This window comes from Pleuronectes platessa, chromosome 8, assembly GCF_947347685.1.
Source record: "Pleuronectes platessa chromosome 8, fPlePla1.1, whole genome shotgun sequence".
Lineage (NCBI taxonomy): Eukaryota > Metazoa > Chordata > Actinopteri > Pleuronectiformes > Pleuronectidae > Pleuronectes > Pleuronectes platessa.
In genome coordinates, this window is record NC_070633.1 from 8,001,990 (window position 1) to 8,027,581 (window position 25,592).

At 41.0% G+C, this 25,592-nt stretch overlaps 1 protein-coding gene across 7 annotated transcripts; it reads left to right on the plus strand.

Annotated features, from left to right (window-relative positions):
* Positions 1 to 2,345: 2,345 nt before the first annotated feature.
* Positions 2,346 to 18,033, plus strand: LOC128446455 (centrosome and spindle pole-associated protein 1). 7 transcript variants are annotated; one of them, XM_053429507.1, is made up of 29 exons: positions 2,346 to 2,481; positions 3,214 to 3,335; positions 3,829 to 3,901; positions 4,098 to 4,213; positions 4,860 to 4,925; positions 5,496 to 5,803; positions 5,903 to 6,003; positions 6,158 to 6,254; positions 6,731 to 6,788; positions 7,109 to 7,386; positions 7,579 to 7,697; positions 7,831 to 7,972; positions 8,432 to 8,543; positions 9,293 to 9,349; positions 10,350 to 10,497; positions 10,690 to 10,818; positions 11,546 to 11,658; positions 11,887 to 12,036; positions 12,140 to 12,283; positions 13,161 to 13,274; positions 13,447 to 13,519; positions 13,661 to 13,775; positions 14,369 to 14,508; positions 14,590 to 14,715; positions 14,881 to 14,921; positions 15,093 to 15,153; positions 16,181 to 16,290; positions 16,425 to 16,578; positions 17,624 to 18,033. In XM_053429507.1, exons 2-29 carry the CDS (start codon positions 3,237 to 3,239, stop codon positions 17,794 to 17,796), a joined length of 3,417 nt encoding a protein of 1,138 aa, XP_053285482.1. In that variant the 5' UTR covers positions 2,346 to 2,481; positions 3,214 to 3,236; the 3' UTR covers positions 17,797 to 18,033. The 7 variants fall into 7 exon arrangements, with proteins under 7 accessions (XP_053285482.1, XP_053285483.1, XP_053285486.1 ...); XM_053429508.1 differs by having other exon boundaries at positions 13,453 to 13,519; XM_053429511.1 differs by having other exon boundaries at positions 13,477 to 13,519.
* Positions 18,034 to 25,592: the final 7,559 nt, after the last annotated feature.

The following is a 25,592-nucleotide window of genomic DNA, read 5'->3' on the forward strand; positions in this document are numbered from 1 at the left end:
GAGAGACCAGTGGACTCTGAAAAACTCTAAACAAACAACAAAACTCCTTTTTAAAAATGCCTATGACCTGATTCGATACAATCAGTATTTGTCTTTGTTTCTGGCAGCTTGAATATTTCCTTCTCCTTTAAACATGTGAAGCATCCGGGGGTCCATTTGAAGGAGGTAAAACGATTCAACTTCCTAGAATCAGTGATGTTTAAATGGTAAACCCGAAATGCAGAGCACAGCTACAATTGATGTAGTGAAGATTTATTGGGGAGTTGATGGATCTGGCAGGTGACGGCTGAGGTCAAAGAGGAAATAGTGATTTACAGGATGGAGAAACAAAAGGTTGTGAGTCGGGCCAGGTGACTGGTCAACAGGCAGGAGAATGAGCCCTGGAGCAGACTGAGACAGGAGGCTGAGACAAGCTGGATATGGAGACGGCCACTGCTTGGAGAGTGATGGAGGCAAAGTTGAGAAAACAAACAGACAAATATGAGACGATCCCGAAAATCAAGTCAGTCAGTCTTATATTTTTATTCAAAGAGTTCAGATGTGTTTTCTGCTCTGTATGTCCTTAAATGAAAGGTTTTAAAAGCTGAACCCTCTTTCTGTACCTGCAAAATGTCTAACATAGGAACAATATCCACCTTACCTCGAAATTTAAACTATTTCATATATATACAAACATAGACATAGAGAGGCGATGGACTAGTGGCAGAAAAATTGGACTATGGGCAGAAAGTTATGGACATCGGACTGGAAGGTCTCTGGTTCCACTCCTAGTGGTAACAATACAACATACCTGGATGGACAACACCTGGATCTGTTCCAAAGTCCAAAGAGCACTCTCCCTACCCCCATTGTCTAAGTGCCCCTGAGCAAGGCACCTTACTCCCCCAACATCTGCTCCCCGGGTGCCGTGCATGGCTGCCCACTGCTCTGTGTGTCCTGCGATATTCACCAGATGGGTCAAAAGCAGAGGACAAATTTCCCTCATCTGCATGTTGTGTGACTGTGCATGTGTTTGGGATCAATAAATGTATCTTAATATACATAAATGATTGTGTGAATATACAATATTCACTTAATATATAACCACTAGTAGTGCATCTGTTGGTTTCTCTTTTCTAGTGTATTTTTTTGGATTTCTAATGTGCTGATTTATAAAAAAGAAAAAAATTCTCACTATTTCAATTAAAATTGTATCTCCTTCTGACATGGTCACCATAACCTAGTTTTGGGATGAGAGAAATGGTGCATGTCCATTCTGGGCTACTGTAGAAACGCTGGCAGCCTTCATGGAAGAGGATACGACAATGAAAACAAGGTAATGAAAACATGTTTTTTGCTTTAGGTGATTATATACAAATAAAAACATCATTGTGAATATTATGTCTATCATGCAAATGGATTTTTCCATTCTGACACAGTGGACCTTTCAAGGGGTGTTGTTCATACACAGCAAGAAACATCATGGGATGAACTCAAATTTTTCGGTGTAAATTACCTAAAAGTTTCTTGTTACTACTGTTCACGACAAACTCAATATAAAGTGGTAAATTCATTGGCAAGCGTGATTTTAAACTGCACCTAAAAGTGTTTAATCTCTCACTTCCCATTAATAACATATTGGTGAGACTGGAGCGGGTTTAGACTGCAACAGTGTTTTCTCAGGTCATGAATGCAACATGTGTTCCCTTAAAGGGCGGGTGTCTAAACAAGGGGGAGGGGGGTAGCGTGGGGACCAAGTGACGTCACACTGCATAGTGTCACGCTGTCAAGTTAAAGAGAATATATGGCCATAGACAGGAAGGGTACGTTGTTGTCCTTGAAATAACAGAAATTATTTCATTTCAATTTCAATTTTATTTTATTTGCATTGAAATTTTATTTTTATATAAACCATTATAAACATTATCTCAAGTCACTTTAGAAACAGCAAGACTGGTCCAGCAATTTTGCTTGATGTTGAGGCTTGATGTTTCTTCATGGCCCAAACCTTTTACAACAGTGTTAACAGTGCAGGTGCAGATGAAGCAGAGTTACATTTCTGATAAAATCATCTCGGTAAAGAATCCATTTCGTTCTATGATTCGTTTGCTTTACTACAAACCATAGTCATGTAACACATTTTAAAGACATATCGCACAGATTACAGGAGGCTGAACGGCTTAATATTAATAGCTGTGTTTTGTTGGTGATTGTGTTATGATGGTTTGAAAGAATATATTAATTTTGATGGAAAATGTGCTTTTGTTGGATGAGTCATTTTAGATTACAAATGAGATACAAATTTTAATGGGCGTTTCGTTTCGTCACATGGGCTTTTATTGTGACACTTGAAAGCGGAAGTCAAATGTTACTGTGATATGGTCGCTTGTGGTTTCAGGCTTACAGACGAGTCACAGGCGAGTCACAGGAGGTACCGCCAACATTTATCAGTGAGCTAACGTCGCCTTCTTCGGTCACGTCGGACCCGAGCCTCGCTCAATGGTTAGTTGTAGTTAATACCAAAGTGAAACCCGCAGCCACTCACTGTGGCTAATGCTAATGGTGCGAGGGGCTACTCGTTAGCTCAGGCTAGCTTTAGTAGTTAATGTGCCGCTCTCTTTACTCTGGGTTACCTTTCCTTTATCGAAGCTAACAGGCTAGCGGACACAAACTGAGTTAGTTCAGTGAAGCATGCTGCTCAGGATGTGTTCAAGTTATTACCAGTTGTCATTACAACAACCACTGGTTTATTGAATAGCGCTGAATTAGCAGATTAACGTTATCAGTGAGGAAACTGACGCTATCGCGTTCACTGTGGTTGCCTGACAACGGGAAATTAAAGAGACAGTATCATCATTAATTTGCCATGAATCGTAGAACGGTATTATCAGTATAATATGATATTTAATATAATTTATGAATGTCTTGTATGTGTCAGCTGGTATGGCTCCTATCAGTGTAAAGGTGTGTTTTCCATGCAGGTGATTGAATCCATAAGCAGAGAGGAAGAGGTGGTGACTGACATCAGCTGCTGTTTGTTTGACATCAAATCTTTCATAGCTTCTCCATAACACACGACTCCTAATGAAGCTGTTTATTAGGCTTAAGGAATTATGATCATTACTTCCTTGGGATAAAAACATCAGGTTTTCATCCCTGGAAACATTTAAACAATTTCATATTATTCATTTGTTTTTACTGAATGTTCAGAATCATGTTCTTATGTGTCCTCAGCTGGGCTGTGTAACTTCGTGGTGATGGATGATGAGCTGGAGGACTTCATCAGGGAGCGGAAGGCGAGAGTGGCTGAGGATAAAGCCAGTCTACAGCAAGACCCTTCTTATATGGAAATAAAGGTGCCTTTAAATGATGGTTCCTCACTCATTGTTAATGAAGTGGTTCCCTTCTTACAGCCATTTTATTTTGATAATTCAAATGCTGATTTATAGCTCATTCAGTCATATGTATTCATTTTTAAGCCAAACTTCATAATGGTCTGACATAATCATACAGAATAAAAGATCAGATATAACTAAACTAAACAAAATAATACTAAAATGAAGAGAAGCTAAAACAAGATATTTTACATGAGGTAAGTAGGCTGATTATATGTTATGATACCAGGAGGATCCAGGAATCAGACTCTGTTGTCTATGACTCCGTTCAGACTTTTTATGGACAAGTCTCCTGAATGAGCCAATCGCAAGTGGTCAGCTCTAAGTTCAGGTGAAGATGCAACTGCTTTCAGTATTAGGGAATAGAAAGAAAGTACTGGATGATCGTTTAGCAGTGATCTTTTTATTTATTTTATTTTTTTATGCATGATGTTTCTCTATTTTGCACGGACAGGCAAAACCCAACAGAGCCTATGAGTTGACTGTTAAGGAGAACATCCCTCCCAAGAATGTTGCCCAGAGGAAAGGTACATCACCACATTCACTCCTTTAATTCTTAATTGTTAAAAACTGAAGCACATACCTTACATGAACCATTAACAGTTACCTACAAAGTTAATTTTTGTCATGTAAACAAGGTTACTCAGAGTAGATACGTCTCTAAATTGGCAGCTGTTTTGTTTCGACATAAAACTCTTCACCTTGTTTCTCTGTGAAATATAGATGAATGTCTTTTGTCAGAGGAGAATTTTTGTCTGCCGCTCGGTGTAGAATACGAGAGGAAGAAGCAGAGGCTGCAGCATGAGCTACGTTTGGACTTCAGGCACTACATGGCTCAGGTGAATGTTTCTATTTACTCAGGTGTTTGGATGTAAAACAGAAAATTTAGGTCAGTTCATGTATATCTTGCAAAGTTATCCACTTTAAAAACCCCGTAGCCAGAGCTGGAGCCAATGAAATTAGTGATATTGATGTTGTATGTGTTTTCATTATTTTTTAACTCCTCCAAATTAGGTAGTGTATCCTTTGCAACTCGAAGGATCCCCTAATCCATGTAGTGTTCAGTCATTGTTTTTAACTTGAAAAACAAAGGATCAAATCACCATGCTGTGTTTGCTAATTCAAGTGGGTAACGGTCATGAAAACACAGTAGGATGTCATCAATACAGAAACCCAGCCAAAATCTCTCTTCCCATGTTCTGAATATGTTGTTAATCATAGTGTCATGGAAAATGCAATAAATAGAGATACAATATTTAACATTTACCATGTATGCTGAATGTGTTTGAAGTTAAATATCAAATCTAGGAATCATTTACACTAACATTATACAGGTGGGTATTTTTGAGGATCCAGTGTTTGGGTTGGGGCTCAGTTATTAACTTCTTTAACTTTGAGATTCCAGCTGTAGTTTGATACGGAAGCCTGTCTTGAAGAGTAAATAATTTTTTGGGGAATCATGACAAAAAACGTTTTATGTTGCAGAAAAAAATCTTTGACCCTGCAGCACCTGGACCTTTAATTCACCTCAACAACAGGGGGTCTGTCAAGGTAACTTCTTCTCTTTAGTGACACAATGACATCAGTTGATGTAAAAAATCTGATTCAGTTACTGGCATTTTTCTAAATTACCTAAGAACTATGAATAAAATAGATGAATAGCCTCATTATCTCTGGATGGCTGCTAATCAAGGGCTAACTGTCTCTTTCATTCTTTATTGACTAAGGTCTATTGAAAGATCCAAATGACCCTTTGTTTCCTGAACGTGTACACAGATGCTTAGTGTTGTTATTTTTTTTAGAGCAGTGGTTTTTCAACCTCTCTCTCTTTACTTTATTTTGAATATATTTAATTATGTTTTTCTCCATCTGTCTGATGACCCCTAGAAATGATCAATGATCCCCAGGTTGAGAATCACTGGTTTAGAGAGCAGTGATCCTCAACCGGGGCACCCATGTGGTGAAGTGGTACTGCAGTTGTAAGGGTACACATAAAAATATAGTGAGTAGACATATATAAGATGGATGGATATAGATCAAACAAAATAAACTAACTTATTGTACCTCAGGGTGGTCTCCTCATACCCAAGCATTGCCTTTTTAAAATCATGTTTTTTCCAGCAAAAGCTTGAAGACTGGACAGGCGTTCTTCCCAAACAGCGAGCCTCTTCTCGGAGGGATGCAGCCACCCTGACAGAGGACAGTAGGGGGCTGCAGAGGGCTCTGCACCTCGCTGAGGTTAAGACCTTCTGTCCTGAGGAAGAAGAGGCTTGTAGGCATCACGACAGGCTGGGGAGGCCTGTGGAGCTGGAATCAGAGGAAGATGAGTATTTAAAGAAGGAGCTGGAGCTGTTGAAAGGCAGAAGAAACAGATATACAGGGATTGAGGCCAGTCATGAGAAGAGACAAACCAATAGGACTGATGGCAGGTAGCTGGGGAAATATCCATTGTTTCTTATTGTGTGTTCTTGGATGCATTGTTTGTCTGTATTCATCTATTTCACCATCGATCTGGTTTATTTGCTCAGGGAGAAGAGGGAGAATCCATTCAGCTTTGCCAGAGAAGGCAGGAGATCGAGAACACAAGCCAAATATGTGGATGCTGAGTTTGCTACTGGTCTTATAATAGGTTAAAAGATGTTTTCTATTTCATAACTGAACATTTTGTTGTAAAGAGAAATAGGTCCAACATTTAACGAACATTTACTTATACTTTAAAATCTAATTAAGCTTTTTTCAAACTGTCCAAAGAGATAATCTCCTCTGTGTCCTCGATCTGTCAGGAGCGGCAGATACGGATGAGGCTTTGCGGAGGAGGAAGGAGCATTACAGACATGAGCTGCAGGAGCAGATCGCTGAACAACACAGGAACAAGAAAAGGTGACAGACTAGCTTCTGAAAGGTTGAATGTCTTTTACAAGAGATGGGCAGCTGCCATCCAGGCTCTGACTTGAGGTTGAAATCTTCTTGAAGTGTCATTGAGCAAATTGCTGTGCTACCTCTTGAACATCCCTGTTTATGTGATAAAATACTTATCATTGGTAAGTCTGCTTATCATTACGGTAATAATAAAAGAAGTTCAGATTTTCTTCCACAGCAATGAACCCTGTACAAGTTGGATAACACCCCATGTTTCTTGGAAAAATTTGACACAGCCTATATTTGTGACACTTCTATTTAGTCATGTTAAAGAACAACAGTGTCTTAGAAAGACAGATGTGTATTAAATATATTTTCACAGACACCCATATAATGGGGGAATCTGTAAGCTTTCCATGAAACACGTGGCAGTGTATCTTGGTTCCTCACTTTAGAACCACTGCTGTAAGAAGTACATGTTTGTGTCCTTGTTTCAGGGAGAAGGATTCGGAGCTGAAAGTTGCTGTGACGGGGATGAATGATCCTGAGAAACAGGTCAGCTGACAACTAACTTTTATTTAGTTTCAGTAAAATATAACTTAAAGGGCTACGTGTAAGTTTCTGCTGTTGCTACATGGCTGAAGTTTAGCATTACAAGCTGTTTATTTACCTGTCTGGAAGAAGCTGAGGTCCTGTTCAGACATTAAAATGCTCTCAGGACACATTAGGCTGCGTTTAGACCTGAACAGATTACTGGAATAGTGTGATGTAATTGGTCTTAATTTTTACTTTACTCTGTTATCATACTGCTTGATCCGTCAGTATCAGAAAAAGGATGATTTTCTTCTTATTTTCTCCCTCAATCCTCAAACCAGCCGGACCGAATCAGGCAGTTTGGACTGAGCAGGAGAAGATATCTTCAGGTCTCAGCGCCTTCAGCAACAGGAGAGAGCGAATCATCATCGACAGGTTTCCACAATAATGAGCAGATTGGTGTTCGAGAAAGAGAAACATCTCCTCCCGAGCAGCCTCATGTGGCCTTCCAGTCACCGCTGCTTGAGTACAGCTCTTCCCTGGGTCTGGGAGGTGGAGGTCTGTCTCCCAGCAGTCAATCGGCTGCCCCCTCCTTCCCGAGAGCCATGGACACTCCAAGGTATACATCAGCTTGCATATAGCTGTGGACAGGATTGCTGTTTTGATTGATGATATTTAAATTTTCATGACGATGATAAATATTGTATAAACTGATGTTTAGCTCTCATCCGTGGAGGCAATCAATGCAAAACTGCCAGAAAACGAAAAATCACTGAAAGGTCTGGATCTGAACATAACCCTGTGTCTCCAGAATTCCTCTGTTCCCTCCACATCCTCCCTCATCAGTCAGAGAAGCCTGCAGGAGCCTGTATGCGGAACCCCATTACTGCTATTGCAACAGAAACCTGCTTGACCCAAACATGGCCTACTGTAAGTATAGGTTTCCTCTGTTACATGAGGTTAAAACACCTTTTAGTGAATACATTTGTAGTGAGCTGAATTTATAAACAACTTAATTAAGTTGTATCATCATGATTTTACTGCCTTTCATTTTCCTGTGTAGATGGTCATTTGCCTGTTCCTGGCGCTGGCCATCCCATCTCCTACTGGAACATGCCACCAGGGGCTGCTGTGCCCAGTCAGCTTGGTAACCATAGTCCTCACAGTCAGCACAGTGGCAGCAGCTTCCCTGAACCCCCATTACAGTAAATATCTCCTCTTCAATTTGAGCATGGCTAAGAAAGTAGGGTGAGACAATTCATAACAAGCAACATCCAGGTGTTGGTAAATGTTTGGCTACTGTCGACTTAACACATTTTCTCAAATGAGGAAGTGAGTAGAAGGGAAATTATGGTAACTCATGCTTGTGTTTCCAAAGGGTTGATATGCTTTTGATGTCCCCAAAATTGATTAAACCACTAAGAGCTATGGTGCAGAATAAAAAAACACATTCTAAACCCTATAAGCATATATGTTTGAAAATAGCCTCCTAAAACCTTTAGGTTTTCTGAAGAGCCTACAGAATTGCCAACGTTTACAAAAACTTTAGTTTCTCACCCTCTGAAGCAGATAGAGACGTATACACTATTTAAAAAAAGTAAGAGGAGTAAAGGGAGAAATCTTGATAACATGTGTACACTATATTTCTTTGACTCTGCAAACAGGCCCAGTAGTGAAGCTGCTACAGTGGAATCATGCAGCAGTGTTTTCCCTTCAGAGAGTTCCAGGTCAAACAGAAAGAGAATCCTGAGCTACAGAGACGCTCTAAAAGAACAGGTAGGTCGACTCGTTTTGAACATACCTTTGAAAAACTCTATTTTCCTAGATTTGGACCAATCCTCCTACTGCCATCATCAACCATTAGAAACATTTTCCTTAATTTTTTTCTTTTATTAAAATCGATTTCACCTACGGCCCACCGCTGCAAAATTATTACTGCAGCAAAGAAAAGTCCCAAAATTTGCGTGCATGCAGTTCTATTGCGCATGCGTACATCTGGATTCATGATCTGACATCTTTGATTATTAACTAAGTAAATTAGATAGTTATTCTCAACAACAGAGATGGACACACACGCCCTGCCCCTGCTGCAAAATAAAATCCTTGGAGAAACACTGATTAAGTGAACTTAACATCAAACAAGTTCATGAATTTGAATACCATGATTTTTTTTTTTTTTTTAATTATTTGTGTAAATCCTAAGGGTTATTTTTCATTGACTTAAGGGAACTGCATCAAAATCCCAAGCAAGAAACTCTCCGTTCTTAACATTTCAGAGGAGTGGGCTGTGAGCGTGTTGAACATTTAGAGTTGATTTGTAAAGCTGGGTAACCCTTAAAGATTAGGCTATTGGACATTGATAGTTACAGATGGCAACAGAAATTAAATTTAGGTTGTTGGATAACACTTGTAAAGTAGTTTGTGTATGATCAGTGTCATCTTGGCACTGGTGCTTGGTTGGAAAGAGCCGTAGCAGAGAGTACAAAGCAAGAATAGTATTGATACATGAATTCACTGTATCCTAGTCTGTGGTATGTTGGCAGGAAACCCCCTGGAGTGGGAGCAACGAATTTGACAACAAGGTAAAATAGATTTAGTTAAGACTCTAGAGAGATATAGTGCAAGTTAAGTTACACTGTTAGATCCTAGTTAATCTGTTGTTATAGTTGGTGGTAGAAGTATTTGTGAGCTCATGTACCAGAGTTAGTTCATGCTGCAGTGCCACCTTATTCCCCTCCCTGTTATTTTCCCTCTAAATATAAATCCTCTCCTGCTTCCCAGCTTCCTAGCTTTAGCCAGGCATGTCTGCAACACACACACAATCACTGCAGGGTCACACAAACCTTTTCCACCTACTCACTGATTACTTTGGTTGATTTCCATGTGGTGTAAATAATTGAAGTTATCCAAAGGATTCACTAAAAGTGAGTGGTCTTGTTGAAGACAATTCTAACACATGATGAACGCAAAACTGAAAAAAAGAAATAGAAATCAAATCATTTGATTCGAGTTGCGCCAAAAAAAAATCTCAAAGTATTCAGTTCCATACCTGTGTAATAGATTTAAATTTGATGGAGTATTGCCACATTAATACCATCGAAATATGAACTGATAGGAAATAGGAATTTAAATGTTAGACAAAATATCTAAATATTGCACGTTCAACTAAAAGATCTATTTGCTGATTTTCTTTCTCCACAAAGGCTTCCACTATAGGATCAGCAGCAATACAAACAAATTGTGCAATTACTCCAAACAACAGTAGCCTTACTCTTTGGTTGTTCAGTGACCTCTCGACTTCTTTTCAACACACATTGCAGTATTGACCGATTTTTTTTTGTCAAGAAAACCAACATGTAAACCATTTCAAGGTTCAGACATGAACACTGACACTGCTTTTACTTCTGCATCATCTTCCACAGCATTGTCTGGGAAAAAATAAATAAAGATAAACCAAAATATGAATTTGCTTATGACTTAATGCATTCCCTGTGTGAGCTGGAGAAATCAAATACAGCTTTGAGGAGAATTCTGCCCTGATGAATAAAGTTACCCAGTGTTGTAAGGAATTCTGTCCTCTAGATCCAGGAGCAGCAGGAAAGGAGACGTCTGGAGAGGGAGGAGCAAGAGCGACATGAGGCGCAGCTGGAGGCCTACTCGAAGAACCACCAGCCGTGGGGTCGAGGTGGAGGAGGAGCCCCTCTCAGAGACAGCACCGGAAATCTAATTGGTAGGTCCCAACTCGCAGTGTCTTTTTATTTTAAACATACAATGTTGGGCTTGGCAATAAGCCACAACAACAACCTTAACTCAGGAGCAAGAAATCAGTCTTAATACTTATATCAATATAATTTGTCACCCAGCTCTAAAACAACGCCTCTACAAATAGTCTGGTTTCTAACTTACTGTTTCTGTTGCCCAGCTGATCTCCACCAGATGCACAGGCTGAATGAGGAGGTCTACACCAACCCGGAGCAATCGCAGAGGAAAGCCGCTGCCACCGTGTTGGCACGACAGACGGAGCAGCCTGAGCCCATCGAGAGAATCTCCGGTATCAGAACAAGATCTGTTATTGACTTACTTAGCACTGACAGCATTCACGATTAAAGCAATATTCTAGCTGTTGACCTTATTCAGATTAATACGTTATTTAGGTTTTGATGTTGAATTGACAATAGAATATTCCATTCATCACTGTTAACATGTTACAGAGCACAGCCAGATGTTTACATCACAGTGTCTTTTTTGTCTTAATCAGGTTGATATAAGGATACTGGTTTCCATGTAAATAGTGTTCTACATTTGGAGCGTTTAACAATACTTTTTATCTGTATAGTGCTTTAAACATTGCTCAAAGACACTTTACAGGATTACAAAAAACAGAAAATGGATGAATTTTATTAAATTATATAAATATGATAAGAAAATACACATTATATTCACATATTTAAATTTTAGATACTTGTCACAACCCATTTATTGTTGGGGTGACTACCAAAACACCAATACTGTGAAAATATAATGATACTCAAATGTGAAATCTTTCCACACAGTTGAAGATCTGTTCTGTCACTATCTGTAGCTCAGTCACGTCGAAGTACAAAAACTTAATATTTGCTTCTCACCTGATACATTAACATTATCACCAAAACATGGGTCTCAAGATCTGTGCTGCATCTTTAGCTTCAGTTTTTCCTTTTTTTTTATCTTCAATTATTTTAGAGAAGAAAGTTCTTTGGATCAACTCACAGTTCCTTCATTTGTTCTTCTTTGTGCAGGTTTCACACACGTCCATACCCCCCAGTTTGCCAGAGGCAAAGTGTTTGCCAACCAGCCCACCCAGCACCATCTCCATGAGCAGGACACGTACAAGGCTTGCCTCAAACAGCAGGTACTGCTTCAAACAGGCGGTGCTGCCTTGTCTAGCATAACTTCTGCTGCCAGCTGAAAACCCTTTGGAGGTTCTTTTCTCTGCAAATTGAACATGCTGCCTGTGGAATCATGCAACTAAAAGTTTACTAGCGCTTTTGTTTCCTTCCTTCCTCTATATAAAATTATCCCAGTCGGCAAGTGATGTTCATTGTTTTTATGGTTGCTTTTTTTTGTTTTTTTTTAACAGATTGAAGAGAAAATGCGTAAAAAGGCAGAGGAGAGGGAGCAGATCAGACAGGAGGAGGAGAAGGAGGAGAAGAGGCTGGCAGAGCAGAGAGCTCGCATCCAGAGGGAGTACGAGGCAGAAGAAGAAAAGAAACAACGAAAGGAAATGGAGGTAAAGCACTATAGAAAAGCACTTTTGCCAGTTTTTTTTTCTTTATGTAGAAAAATTCAGAATACAGGAAAACAGTATTCATCTCTCACTTCCTGTCACTCAGCAAAAGGCCAAGAATGAAGAGCTGATTCGATTGGCTGAACAGAGGAAGAAGGAAGCCGAAAGGAAGAAGAAGGAAGTAGAGGAGAAGGAGAATGCAGCACTTAGAAGGCAGAATGAGATGGAGAGACAGACCCGGGTTGAGGAGGTTAGTCTCTCTGACCCATAAAATGTATCATGATTAACCGACATGAGCAAGATTAAGTCAGTCAGAGGTTATAAATGTCGCTTCCGATACATTTTTGGTTAATTTCCCAGCCATAGGTTGAGTTCATGTTTCAGCATGACCATGCTACTGTGGCTTCATCCTCCACTCTCTACTTCACTAACTCCAGATTAACAAGATGGCGGCATTTGTATCTGGGATATTTTTTTCTCCATTTCTGAATAGTGGGAGGGAGTGGAGATGTGTCTTTCATCTTTATTTAGAGTTTATGCTCTGACCTCAACAAACGATACAAATTAGCTTGTTAGAATAACAATTTAATGACGTTATAAATGTGGTACTCTTATGATGCAGTAATTTATTTAGTAACCAATTTCCAACAGTAGCTGTATAATTTTGAGGATATACCTTTTAGGAGTTTTCCTGTTCTTACAGTGACACTACAGTGACAATAAAGTCAGATTGGATTATAATCATCTTCTCCCTGATATTGACCAACAGACTTTTTCTAGAGCAGCAAAGTTTTACAGTTTTGTTTCAAGTTGCAACAAAACATCACTAGGAGAATTACTACTTCTTCTGCTTTTCTTCAGATAATAATGACAGGTGTATTCATCTGAACCCCAATCTGCTCCATAAATACGTAATATTTTAACATTCAATCAATCAAATGCCACATTTGACTGCTTTTCCATCTTTTTTGATTAAGTTGTATTATTGTTAGATTGTCCATTGTCTGTGGATTGATCCAATTCAAGACAAACTGAAACAGAGGACGACAAGCATCAAGACATCAGGCTGAATTCAATTAACCATGGTCACACATAACGTTGTTATTTGGTGACTGTCTTTTCTTCAGGTCTGCAGGGAGCCTTCTCCTCCAATCCCCACCCTGCAGAGGAAACATGGGTCACAACGATACACCCCCAGACCCCCTACTGTTGACAGCCAACGTTCCACTGCTCCCCTGTCTGTGAGTGACACACACGCTGACTACACAAACAATACAAAATGCATCTCTACAGTATCTGTTTGGTTCCATTTGACTTGTTTTTGTTCCTCAACAACTTCCTCTTGGATTAATAAATGTGAATGAAGTGTTTTCTCCATTTATTTTCATACCTTCTTTGTTATCTCTGTCTGAGTATCAGGAGTGTTCTTTGTCTGGTCTCCAGTCACCTCCTGTGCCTGCTCGTAGGAACCAGCTTCGAGCTACAGGTACTATATACACACCCTTGATATATATGTGTCAGTAAAGATTGGTAGTTATAAAAATAATTTTAGCAAACAATCCCAATCTGCATTGTCTTAGTCCCACTGCTCCACTGTGTGTGTGTGTGTGTGTGTGTGTGTTTTCAGGTGACCAGCGGGACGTGTTCAGCGAGCTGTCCGCTTTGCGTCGGCATCTTCGCTCTGAACAGAAGCGGTTGGAGCAGGACGAATTGGAGGAGTTAGACTCTCCACTGAGTGACAGGTCAGAGCTGGCAGATGCATCACACTGAAACATTACATTTATCACAGTAAGAACAGCATTTTGTGGACATACCCCACTGAGGTCTCTACCTGTATTCAATGCCCCAGCCGTTGGATAATGTGATGGATCAGTCTCCTGGACGATGTCTAGATTTTTTTATTTTTTTTTTCAAATCCCTGCTAATCAGAGCCAATTCAAACTGTGTCTACTGCTGAGTCATTTGATTGTATCCAGTCTGATTGCAGACAAAGCCAGATGTGAGCAGGTTTTTTGACCAGTGTAAAATGTGCTTACGTGACCAGAGAAGTTAAAACGGATAAACTTCATAGTTGAATTTGATGAATCAACAGCTCAAAGAAACTGTTCATGGTTTACAGCAGTTTGAAGTAATGGATCAACAGGGGAAATAGATAAATTGCAAAAGTGAAGGACAGAAGATTGAAATAAATGGTGATGTCATCGAAGGGCAACTTCAGTTGTGTAGTCCTGGAAAATCCTGTGTTGCACTTTTCTCTCATTTTTTTGGGTAATATTAAGTCTAAGTATTCTGCTGTGCCATTGGAGTGACATTTTGTGTCATTGTAATTGTCCAGACATCAGGAGCCTCCCCTGGTAGATGTGTTCAATATGGCCAGGCTGCGGCTCCAAGGTCCAGCCCGAAGACCCAACTCCAGAAACATTGAGCCCAGAAATCTGCTGCGGATCCACGACTCCCTGCCGCTCAACCACACAGGTAGTACACCGCTGTGAGGATTCTTAACTGCATATCGACATTATGGGTCATAAATGGTTGCTATGTTTATTTGTGAGTCAGACCGGAAGTCGAGGCTGGGCTCCTGTGACGTTCCACTGGAGGAAGTTGGTGTGAGCAGCAGGAGAAGATACGACCACAGGGATCCATGTCAGCAGCTCAGCAGCCAGAGGACGACTGTCCTGGACGGTTAGAGCTGCTCGCCTATCATTTCTTTATTTGAAAATTGGAGAATTATTTTCTAATCTTTTTTTTTTAGGATTAAATGGTGTCTGTCAACATTATCTGAACAGTGACGTCCACAGCTCTTTGCATTTACACTTTTTTTTTAACAATGTACTGTTTGTGTTCCAGATTATTTTGACCTGTCCCCTCCACATCAAAATGATTATCTGGTGAGTCCAAAATAAATCATTTTGATTGATTTTGAAATAAGTTTGATTTAATGCGCCACCTGTGCTTGTTTAATTCAGCCTAAAAAATTCTCTACATGTTACATATTCACTGTTTCCATAAACTCTAACTATTATTGATCAATTGTGAAAATGGTTGTGTGTATGTTGCAGAGGAGTGTGATGGGGCGATCTCCAAGGGGTTCTCTGCTGGAGTCGGACAGAGTGTTCATTGGTGAGTCCCACAATACATTGCTGTTCAACCACACATCTGTGTAGGCAACCGGCTCCGTTGTGCACATTATGGTTCACAACTTGCTTGGGTATTAAAGGGATAGTTCAGAAAAATGGAAATTCACTCATTATTTACTCACTACTATGCAGATAGAGGGGTTGGTGAAGTGTTTGAGTCCACGAAACACATTTAGGGTTCCAGGGGAAAACCGTGTTGCAGCCAAATCCAGTACAATTGAAGTAAATAGCGACCTCTTCTTCAAACGTAAAAAAACCCCGGCAGAAAACACTGAATGCCGCCATTCTGCTTCTGTAAGCCCCAGCATTCAAATTCAACTAGAAACGGTGTCATTTACAACATTACTTTAACTTAAATATCCTCTGATATCCTCCTGCCTGCAGCCGTGTTCATGTTCGCAAGCAGACACCGCACAAGTTCTCGCGTCTATGCTCTTCCCCAAGGGGCACGTGACGTCATCAGCGATACTCAGAAGTAACCGCAGCGATGCTACTAGAAGTAGTGATGCTAACGGATCTAATGATGCTACAGCCCACCTCGCGCGCGCCGTTGGGCGGCAGCGCGTGTGCAGCTTCTGCCCTTAATGTGCTCAAACTGATCGTTACAGCATCTGCTACCGACAATCCATATGTAGCTCTATGGGATAGCATTTATGTTCTTTGGTTGTTTTTCTCTGGTTGCAACATTAATATTTATCCGATGTAAGTGAATCTTCAAAAATTGAAATGAAACAACTTGGCTTTGGTAAAATAAATAGAATTAAATTGGGAAACAAGTGTTAAAATCCATCCTTAGTACAGACGTTTGTCAGTGTAGTGGAGGTGGGGAGTTCTCTAGCTTTCACAGCACACAACCATCCAAAACTTTCTGGGCTACTTCAACACAGATAGATTTTTTACTATCAGCTAAGTGGGGAGACGTGGGTACAACTGATTATAGTGTAGCACATCCTCGAAATTTGTGTAGAGATGTCTAGGACAAATGTTTTCTTATGTGTGTGTGTGTGTAGAGCCCCTAGGTGATGCCCTTATACTGCCGCCGTACCCAGACATCCAGAGAACCTCCCAGCTATCGGCCAGGGAGAGGAGGAGGCAGGCCAAACAGTCCCAGCATCCTCAGGTACCACTCCACACAAAACACACACCTCACAGGTTTCTGACGTGTGTTGTGGTGCAGCCGGCAAATTCCAAACTTCTTTTTGCTTTTATCATGATGTCTTATTTGGTTTTCCTGTCCTTTCCTTTCCGGTCCAGGATCGAGCTGCTTCCAGCCAGTATATCGGCCAATATGACGACTACTCCACTCACGCAGGGGCCAGGCTGCAGCAGGAGGTGGAGCACAGCGAGGGGAGGAGCCCAAACAGTGCAGGGCATCGGACGGCTCTCAGTCGTCGTGGTAACAAAGCCGGTGAGACTTGATGGATTCATCTTCTGCTGGTCGTTGTGTTTTGTGTAATTATTTCAGCTTTGTTGCAAGAAGATGAATTGAAGCTTATCTTTCAGGAAAGTAGTGTAGTGCTTTTTTACAGGTCTGAATTAAAATGTGCAACTAGAGCTGTAATTTCCAAAGCTAAGAGGTCATTATATTCAGCCAGCTTTCAAATAATCAGATTGTAGTTGAATAAAGAATAACGCAGCAATTATTAAGACCTGTATTTATCACCAAAAAGCATCTGATAGCTGATGGTAGTGGTTTTTTATTATAGCAGAATAAATGAGTTGCTGTCATGAGTTTCTCTCTGCCTCCTTGCCGGGGACATACAGTGGCCGGAGGCATTTTGTTTAGGGGGATCAGTTCATCCTATTCCCTTGAATGCAATATCTCAAGAATGCCGCAAATTTGGTACAAATATTCACTGGTACTCAAGGATGAACTGATTTGATTTTGGTGCGGTCACGGTGACCCCACGAAGCCAATTTTTTTCTTGTGAAGGTGAGATCTCTGTAACACCATCAATGAGTCCTTTTCACATTTGGCACAAACATTCAAAAATGAACTCACTTGAATTTGTTGGCCAAAGGTCAAGGTCACAGTGGCCTCACAAAGTATGTTAATTTTTTTCTCGAACATACCCTAAGATAAGTATAAAGGAATGTCCTCAAATGTTTTACAAACTTTCACTTGAAGTCAAAGATAAACTGATACGATTTTTTAGCCTGGAGGTCAAAGGTCAAGATCACAATGACCTCATGTTACTGTGAATTTGATTACATCTGGCACAATTCACTTGGACTCACTGATAAATTGAATACATTTCAGTGTCAAAGGTCACTTGGACTTATAATATGTTTATTGGTGTTTTTGGCCTCTTGAATGTGATCTCTTGGTATTTCTGAATTTTCCCATGGGCCTTGTACTTTCCACTGCTCGATTGAAAAACTGCAATGTGTACCAAAGTTTACAATGTAATACTTTTAGTGTTTGACTCTGTCCCCTTGCTCCTGTTCTTCAGGACCAGTGGATCTGTCTGATGAAGACTCCTCCCCGACTCAGTCCTCTTCACGCAATCTTAACCATCAATGCTCCGTAGAAACTGTCGTCACAGATCCCTGGATGCGCCCGGGGACATCGGACACCCTGAAATGTTTGGACCGTCCATCTAGGAGGGAGCGGTTGGCAACGTAGGACTTTGTCTCCGTGACCTCTGAGCTTCCTTGTACTTTAGAAAGTCTCTTGTGACATTGACTCCGCTGTCTTTAAAGCTATGGTTGTTTTTACCTCGTGGATTATACGACGGATGGATGTTTGAAAAATGTACTTTTGTAAAAATCATTGTTTACATCATTGACAACATACATGTTTGTATGGACCATTGTTTGGCTAAAGACTAAATAGATTTTATTAAATTATTTTAATTATTAATTGTATTTTTTCCTTTTGTGTGACGTAACCAGCCAATCTGCCAATGGGGTGACATGGCATCATCCTGCTTAAATAAGTGACTTTTTCTAGACAACACAATAAACCTCCATCAAGGATATTGCGTTTTTTGGCGCAGTTTGTAGTTTGTTGAGCAGGATTATGTAAAAACTACTGCACAAATTACTACGAAACTTGGGGTAAAACCTATAAAAACTTGGTGCAGAACCAGATCAGGGGGGCTGATCCATGTAATTTGGTGCAGATCCAAATAAAAATCAGGATCCAGGCATAGACTGTGTATAAACAATAGACAGAGATGAACAAATTTAAGTAACAAACTAGAAAAGACATAGAATTGGAGAGTTATTCACTCATTCAAAGAGTTTAAAGGATCCTTCAGCTTGTTTAATCAGCAGACGTCACAGTGCACAGACACATACACACACACAACTAAGATGGTGAACATGGGAGGCAACATGCTGCCAGCGGGCCTGTACGCTCCTGTTTCCGGTTGTTTCATATAATTAAATAAGTTAACTCCACCAGTATTAGGAGCTTCCAGCCAAACGGTTCCAGTTAAACAGTAAATGTTCTCATACCCCAGTGAAATCAGCCCCAGTCAGTCTCCAAGCAGTCATTAGATGATTCTGTCTGTGGAGCCGCTCCAGGATCCTGAGTGTAGAAGGGCCCAGAGAGCCAAACCAAACAATGGAAAACAAGAAAATGAAAAGCTGCAGAGCCTGGAGCTGCTGGTTTATCACCCGTCTTCCAGGTTTGACTTTCTGACTAAATACAACATGAAAGCTGAGTTGTTTGCCAGTGAAGCTCTGACTGTCGGTTTCTTTCACTGGCTCATTTATTCAATAAAGCACACAACAGGGAAAGGGCGCGAATCCAGGATGAGGATTAGCAGCCAAAAGAGTCTAGCACTGTCTGTCCACCAAATTCTACCAAAACATGGATTTAGACAGAAATACAGAAGTAAGAGCCTTCTGCCTCATACTAAAATCATTTAAATACATCTTATTTCTCTTATCGCTCTACACTCAATTCCCCATTATGACAAAGTGAAAACATTCATTTAGAATTGTTTGCAAATGTATTCAAAAACTGAAATATTGCATTGACATAACTCACACACACCTTTTACTGAGATCTAAGTTGAAGAATCTTTTTCAGCGACTACAACCTTAAAGGGATAGTTCACCGGAAAATGATAATTCACTCTTATCTACTCGCCACCTATGCCTATGGAGGGGTGGGTGAAGTGTTTGAGTCCACTGACACCTTTGGAGTTTCAGGGGTAAACAGAGATGCAGCAGAATCTAAAACAATGGTAGATGGTGATCGATTCTTCAGACGTAAAAAAAAATAATACTGCTCATGTTGTGTCATCCAGGTGTCCATTAGCCCTGACATTCAAAGTCAACTCAAAACAGCCTCATTTACACCAAGTATTTAGCCCCTAAGGCATCATTTTAAATTTGGGAGAAATGGTCACATAGAATTAACTGATTATATTGGGTGGTCAAAGGTCAAGGTCACAGTGGCCTCAAGGCATGATGTCTTTTGAGTTTTCACTTGAACTTAAAGGTGAACTGATTGCATTCCAGTGGTCAAAGGTCACAGTGACCTCATTTGATTCTGGGGAAAAAGGATGTGGACTGAAACTGCTGTGGCTGATGGAGAAAGAAAAATCTCTGTAAATGATTTTAGTCTGCAACATATTGTGTGGATGAAGTGATTGCGCCTGAACACTCACTGAATGTGCTGCATCTGGTCCGATGACTGAGTGTGAACTGAATGCAGTGATGTGTTTGCTGTGCTGTCGTGAGGCTTCAGAGCTTCAGAGCTTTGGAGTTGGCTGAGAGAGTGGCTGACATCATTCCACACATAAAAAACACATGTTGTAGTGGAGGCCATTGTAGTTTCCTGTTAGAGATTTTTTGCATGTTTGAGAACACACACATCCTCCGGCTCTCTCTGTCTGACTCGCTGTTTGGCATGATCAATCTTTCTCCTTCTTAGCACTATCGCTCTGCTCTCATCGTTCATGCTCTCGATCTCCCCTGTGCACACACGCTCTCTCTCTCTCTCTCTCTCTTTTGCCTGGTGGAGCACCGTCGCTCTCTCACTTCCCTCTCTCTCTCTCGCTCGCTCTCTGTCTGTATGAGTGATGACCTTCTCCGGCTCTGGATAGGAAGGAGGATAGAAGCCATCTAAACTCTGCTACGCCCCCATTACTCAACCAGACACCCCAGTGTCAATACACACACACACAGGCACACACACACAAACCCACACACACATTGCATCCCACTCAGCATTACACTGACTCAGGAAGGCCACAGCAGCATAGCGTGTCTAGCAACTTCATCCAAAAATTGATTGTCCAGGCAAAAACTCCTCAGCTGGTCGAAACAATTTATTGCGCCAAACAAATTTGATGGTGTTTATCTCTCCAGCAGCCCAACCCAAAACACTAGAGAGGGACAGACTGCCCCTTCCCATCCAGCCTGAAGCGTGGCCAGGTCACGTGACAGCTTCTTCCTGCTTGCAGCTTCTCTGATGTGAAAGAGGATCAGATTCTTATTGTTACTGAGGAAGCACCTCTAGACGTCCAGATCAGTTAAATAGCCATGGGGAGTAATACTATGTCTATGCAATATCTACTTACATGTTTACCAAAGTTTGTTTCTGCCTTGAGTCAGATCAGCAGAACAATGTGAAGTCTGGTAACAGTTGCTGTAGCTAATGTATATGCAACATCTATCTGAAGTCATGTGTTTGGCCCTTCAGTCAAAGTCCAACATTCACTTTTCTTTTAGGGTCATTACCTCCACCAAGGAGGTTATGTTTGCATCTGTGTTTGTTTGATTGTTTCTTTGGTTTGTTAGTGAACATGATTATATAAAAACTATTAAACTGATTTCCATGAGATCTTGTGGAGGGGTGCAGCATGACCAAAGGAAGAAGCTGATAAACTGTTGTGCAGTTCCAGGATTAAATTTTCACTTTCTTACAAAAAGGGAGTTGGGTAATGGATCTTCATGAAAAAATCGGACATGTATAGGGGACTGATATATATGGATGTGTGCAATTTGGTGCAGAGCCAAATAAAAATGCATATCTAGTAAATTTAAATGTGTTTTTTTTTAAGGGGGCAGGCCGAGGTATGCATGCTTCTGAGTTACAGTGAATATTGGTTGAAGGGTGGGGTAAGGGGCCAAGAAGAACCTGCTAACTTTTGGAGCGGATTCGATCATCCTGACATATGGCCTTAGCCCTTCCTGTTTTGGTTTTGGTTTCCTCTTACCTCAGAGGGAAGTATCTGTTTCTTTACCAGCTATAAATATTGAATGATGTGCTCTATAGCTGCTAACTGTATCTGTCTGCTGTTTGGTGCTGGGCGGTTTGTTTACAATGGGTTCATCATTTGTTAAATACAGCTGGGGCTGCGAAGAGCACTGATGAGAGCCGTGAGAATGAACCAAAGCAGTGAGGTTGGCTGTAAAAGCAAAGACATCCGAGAGAAACTGTTGAGAAGTACTGATAGTGATCTGCTCATATAACAGCATCGATATAGTGGTCAAATGCAGGTTTACACCAACAAGCTAAGGACTCAGAGATTTGTTCAATAAAAAAAGAAGATTATCTTTTACTGACACTGTAACAGCTCATCACTGGTAGTGTGTAGGTCTATCTCTGTTTTTAATACACTGCTACTGTATGTTTAGAATGTCTGATATACTGTAGTCCCTTTGAGCCTGTTGTGAATTATTGGTCTCACTAATGTAAAGCAGGGTTTTGTAAAGTACAGGAAAAGTTTCATGTGTGTACCTCCACACAGGGTTTCAAGTCCGAATCCACTAAGACACCTGAACTCCTCACAGCAAAGTGGCACATCACATCTTACATCATGTCACTCCGCCAGTGTATGTGAGGTGTGTCACACTATATTGATCCACATCTAAAAATAGCAACAGAAAACAGTGTATACTGTGTACACCAACAATAAATGAGATTATGTAAATTCTCAAACACAAAACTGAGAGAAATAATGTATTCTACCCAATACATCTCCACAAAAATGACTCTCCTCTTGCATTCTTCCCTGTCCTCAGATGAAATGACTCATGTCGAAGTTTATGAAAAATAAAACTCATTTCACTGGAATAAACCACCACGCTGGCAGAGACACACTGTCCTTTTACAGCCCCCAACTCTAGCTGTCCATAGAAAAGATTGTTACATTAATACTGCTCACATTTTCCATCCCTTTCACCACTGAAGGCAATATAATCCTCCGTTGCCTTAAATTACTCCAGAATGCATCTATCCACTGTGTCCCGGTGGGTTTATGTGTGGAGACAACATACAGTGTGAAGGACTTCAGTGCTCCTATTGGACAGTATATGAAGCTCCCATTCATTTCTTCTCAGCGTTATGAATCCCTCACATGACTAATGAATGCCATAGCTCACTTATGCTAATCAGTCTCTTGAATTAGCCCGCCTCTGGAGTGGTCTATTAGTGGAGATCACGGTGTAATGGATGGTATTATGGCAGCAGGGCCCACTATGGCTTGTGTGTGTGTATATCTATAGGAATGTGTGGATTGAGGAATTAGAAAAGTTGTAAGTTCCAAAGTAGAAAATAAATCAAATCAAATCCTTTTTAATTATGATCTTCATCCCTGGGATTTATTTTTATTTCTAGGTACCATGCAGAGCCATTGGAAGTAATGACATCGCCTCACCACAGGATGGCAGTGGTGTATTGCGCAGGGCTATTTGCCATTAGCTTTTATTTTTAAAGTGTCTGAATAAACATACCTCAGACTGTGAGATAACATATTCAAACACAGGAGCTGGACTGGGCTCGTTTCAATATCCACACAGAGGCTGATTAGAACGATCAGACAGAATGTATTTTAATGTTCCCTGACAGAATACTGCTCACAGTGTGTCACACTCAGCGGCTCCTGCAACATTTCCTTAACTCTCATCTTCTTTGTTTTCTCTTGTCGCTCTCTCTTCCCCTCCCTGCCTCCTATCCCTCACCCAGCCTCTCCTCTCTCCTCCTCCTCCTTCCAAACCTCCTCAAGTTCAAGCCGGGAAGCATCAAACTAAATTTTGGATCAATTGTTTACTCATTCTATACAAACTCCCTGCTATGCCCAATTTAGCTGATGCAAACACACACACACACACACACAAACACACACACACACACACACACACACACACACACACACACACACACACACACACACACACACACACACACACACACACACACACACACACACAGAGAGACACTGCACACTTACTGCACACGCCTATCCCTTATCTTACCTCTGGGATGTAGCTGACAAATGACAGCGCTACTTGTCTGCCAACCCTGTGTCTTTTGCTCGGCAGGGTGTGTGTGTGTGCGTTTGTGTGTTTGTGTGTGTTTGTGTGTGTATGTGTGTGTGTGTGCGTGTGTGCGTGTCCGTGTGTCTAAGGGAGGCAAAGAATCGTTGAGGGACATGGGGAGATGGAGGGGAGCTTTGGAAAGAGTCAAGTTTTCTGATTGGTTGACGTGAACATCCTGCAGAGTTATGGATTTTTGACGGAAAAGATAGTTTGCTTCGACCGTGTTGCTCAGCAGACTGTGACAAACAGGTTATTTTCTTTATATACGAGTTCAAACTAAATATTTGTGCTGGTAAAATGTGTTATTCTGCAATTTATGGATTTTCCTGGTGGGGGACGGGAACAGGTGAGAACAGCAGTACATGAAGAGGAGAGGAGGAGGTTACAGGGAGGTTAAAGCTGGTCAAGGTAGATGTCTTGTATTGGCGTCAGACATTCCATCATATGTGAGCCCTTTCAACACCTTTGCAGACTACTCTCTGTGTCCATGAAGTTCACCAATCCCTGAAACCCAGAATTAGATCCTACAACCTGTAGGATCTAATTCTGGGTTTTTAAAGTAACTCACGCAGCTTTCTACCTCACCATGTCCTCTCTTCCTTGAGGATCCCAAGGCCTTCAGGCCATATTAGGTATGAAATCCTCATTTATTTTATTGATCTGCCCTGGGCTTGTCTCTCAATCCAGCATATCCCCAAAAGCCTGAACAAGGTTCCAAATCAGGTTCCCAGACAGACACCCTAACTGGCTCCATTAGACATGAAGGAGCAGCAGTTCCCAGCTCTGTATGGATACCTGAGATCCTGACACACTGTTGATAAGGTTGAGCCGAACCACTTTGTAAAATATAAACTGACCTCATGGGATCTTAAACTCTCAGTCACACAATTCAGGACCATGGGTGAGGGCTGGAATGTAGACGTGCAAGGGAAATAGAAATGTTTGCCTCCAGGCTCCTCTCTGTCTTCACCTTAACAGTTTGGTACCACTTTTCATATCTCTGTTGTGGCAACAACCTGACTGTCGACCTCGCGTTGCATCCTACCCTGACTTGTGAAAAAGACCCAGAGACAGGTGGACAAATTGCTATTTCCCTTGAGCCTGTTTTTGCAGCGAGGTGTCAGCATGACAGGACCTCAGCCTGAAATCTGATTGGCGCAGGTCCTCTCCATACAGATTTCAGAGAAGTCCGATAAGTGCTCTTGTAGTTAGAACACCTTTAAATCGCTCAAGGTGCATCATGTAATGATAATATGGTATAATACAGAAGGAGTTTGTCTTGTCTGAGATCAGTTATGCGGATTGTGGTTCTCACAGTGTGCACTAGCTTTTAGTGTTGGAGCATCTCTCTCCAGGCTGCACACAGGGTTGAGTCCTGTGGCTGTTTCTGCATTGATTGTACAAATATTATGTTACACAGTATATTCCCCCCCCCCCCTCTGTGTTTCAAACTTGCCACCTGTGCATTGGAAGGGTTCCACACACCCTCCAAAACCTGGACACTTAGAGAGTACTTTTTCAGTAATGGAAACGTCTCTCCTGGATCCATCTTTATTGTCCTGAAATTATTTTACATTCTAATTCACCTCAGTGGGTATTTTGAGATTTTACTGATAATTGGTAAGAAGCAATATATAAGGAGTAGGCCATTTAGGCCATTTAGGCATCCATGGGCCTAAAACACAATAGGACAAGAAAAGCATTCAAGAATAAGTGAAACACAGAAATATGTGTGTATTGAAACAAGGTTGGAAAGTGCAAAATGATTATTAGGGCAATAATAATAATAATAATATCAAATATGAATTAGCAATTAACAGGCACCACACATTCACACAAGTTAAAACGCATTTTCATTTATTATATTCACAAAAGGCTCAACTTAAGTGATGAAAACACAACCCTAAAGCCTACCAATATATTATATGACCATTTGGGACCAATTCCTGCCCTGAAGTGTCAGGGAAATGTCCTGGAAATGGAAAACGATTTCTGAAGCCTCTGTGACCTACTACAACCCACGACCCCCCCCCCCCCCCTGTGACGTATGTATTATCGCAGGATCCTGGATCCAGCTTCAGTTTACAGACGGCAGGAATTCCAACTTGCATCTCTCATCATAAACAGCAGATTTGATAC

Bases quoted from the DNA above. Each gene is read 5' to 3' on its own strand.
- LOC128446455 (XM_053429507.1), top strand. From the start codon at position 3,237: ATGGATGATGAGCTGGAGGACTTCATCAGGGAGCGGAAGGCGAGAGTG. The intron at 4,926-5,495 runs GTAACTTCTTCT...TGTTTTTTCCAG, and splicing joins ACAACAGGGGGTCTGTCAAG to CAAAAGCTTGAAGACTGGAC. The intron at 12,284-13,160 runs GTTAGTCTCTCT...TCTTTTCTTCAG, and splicing joins GACAGACCCGGGTTGAGGAG to GTCTGCAGGGAGCCTTCTCC.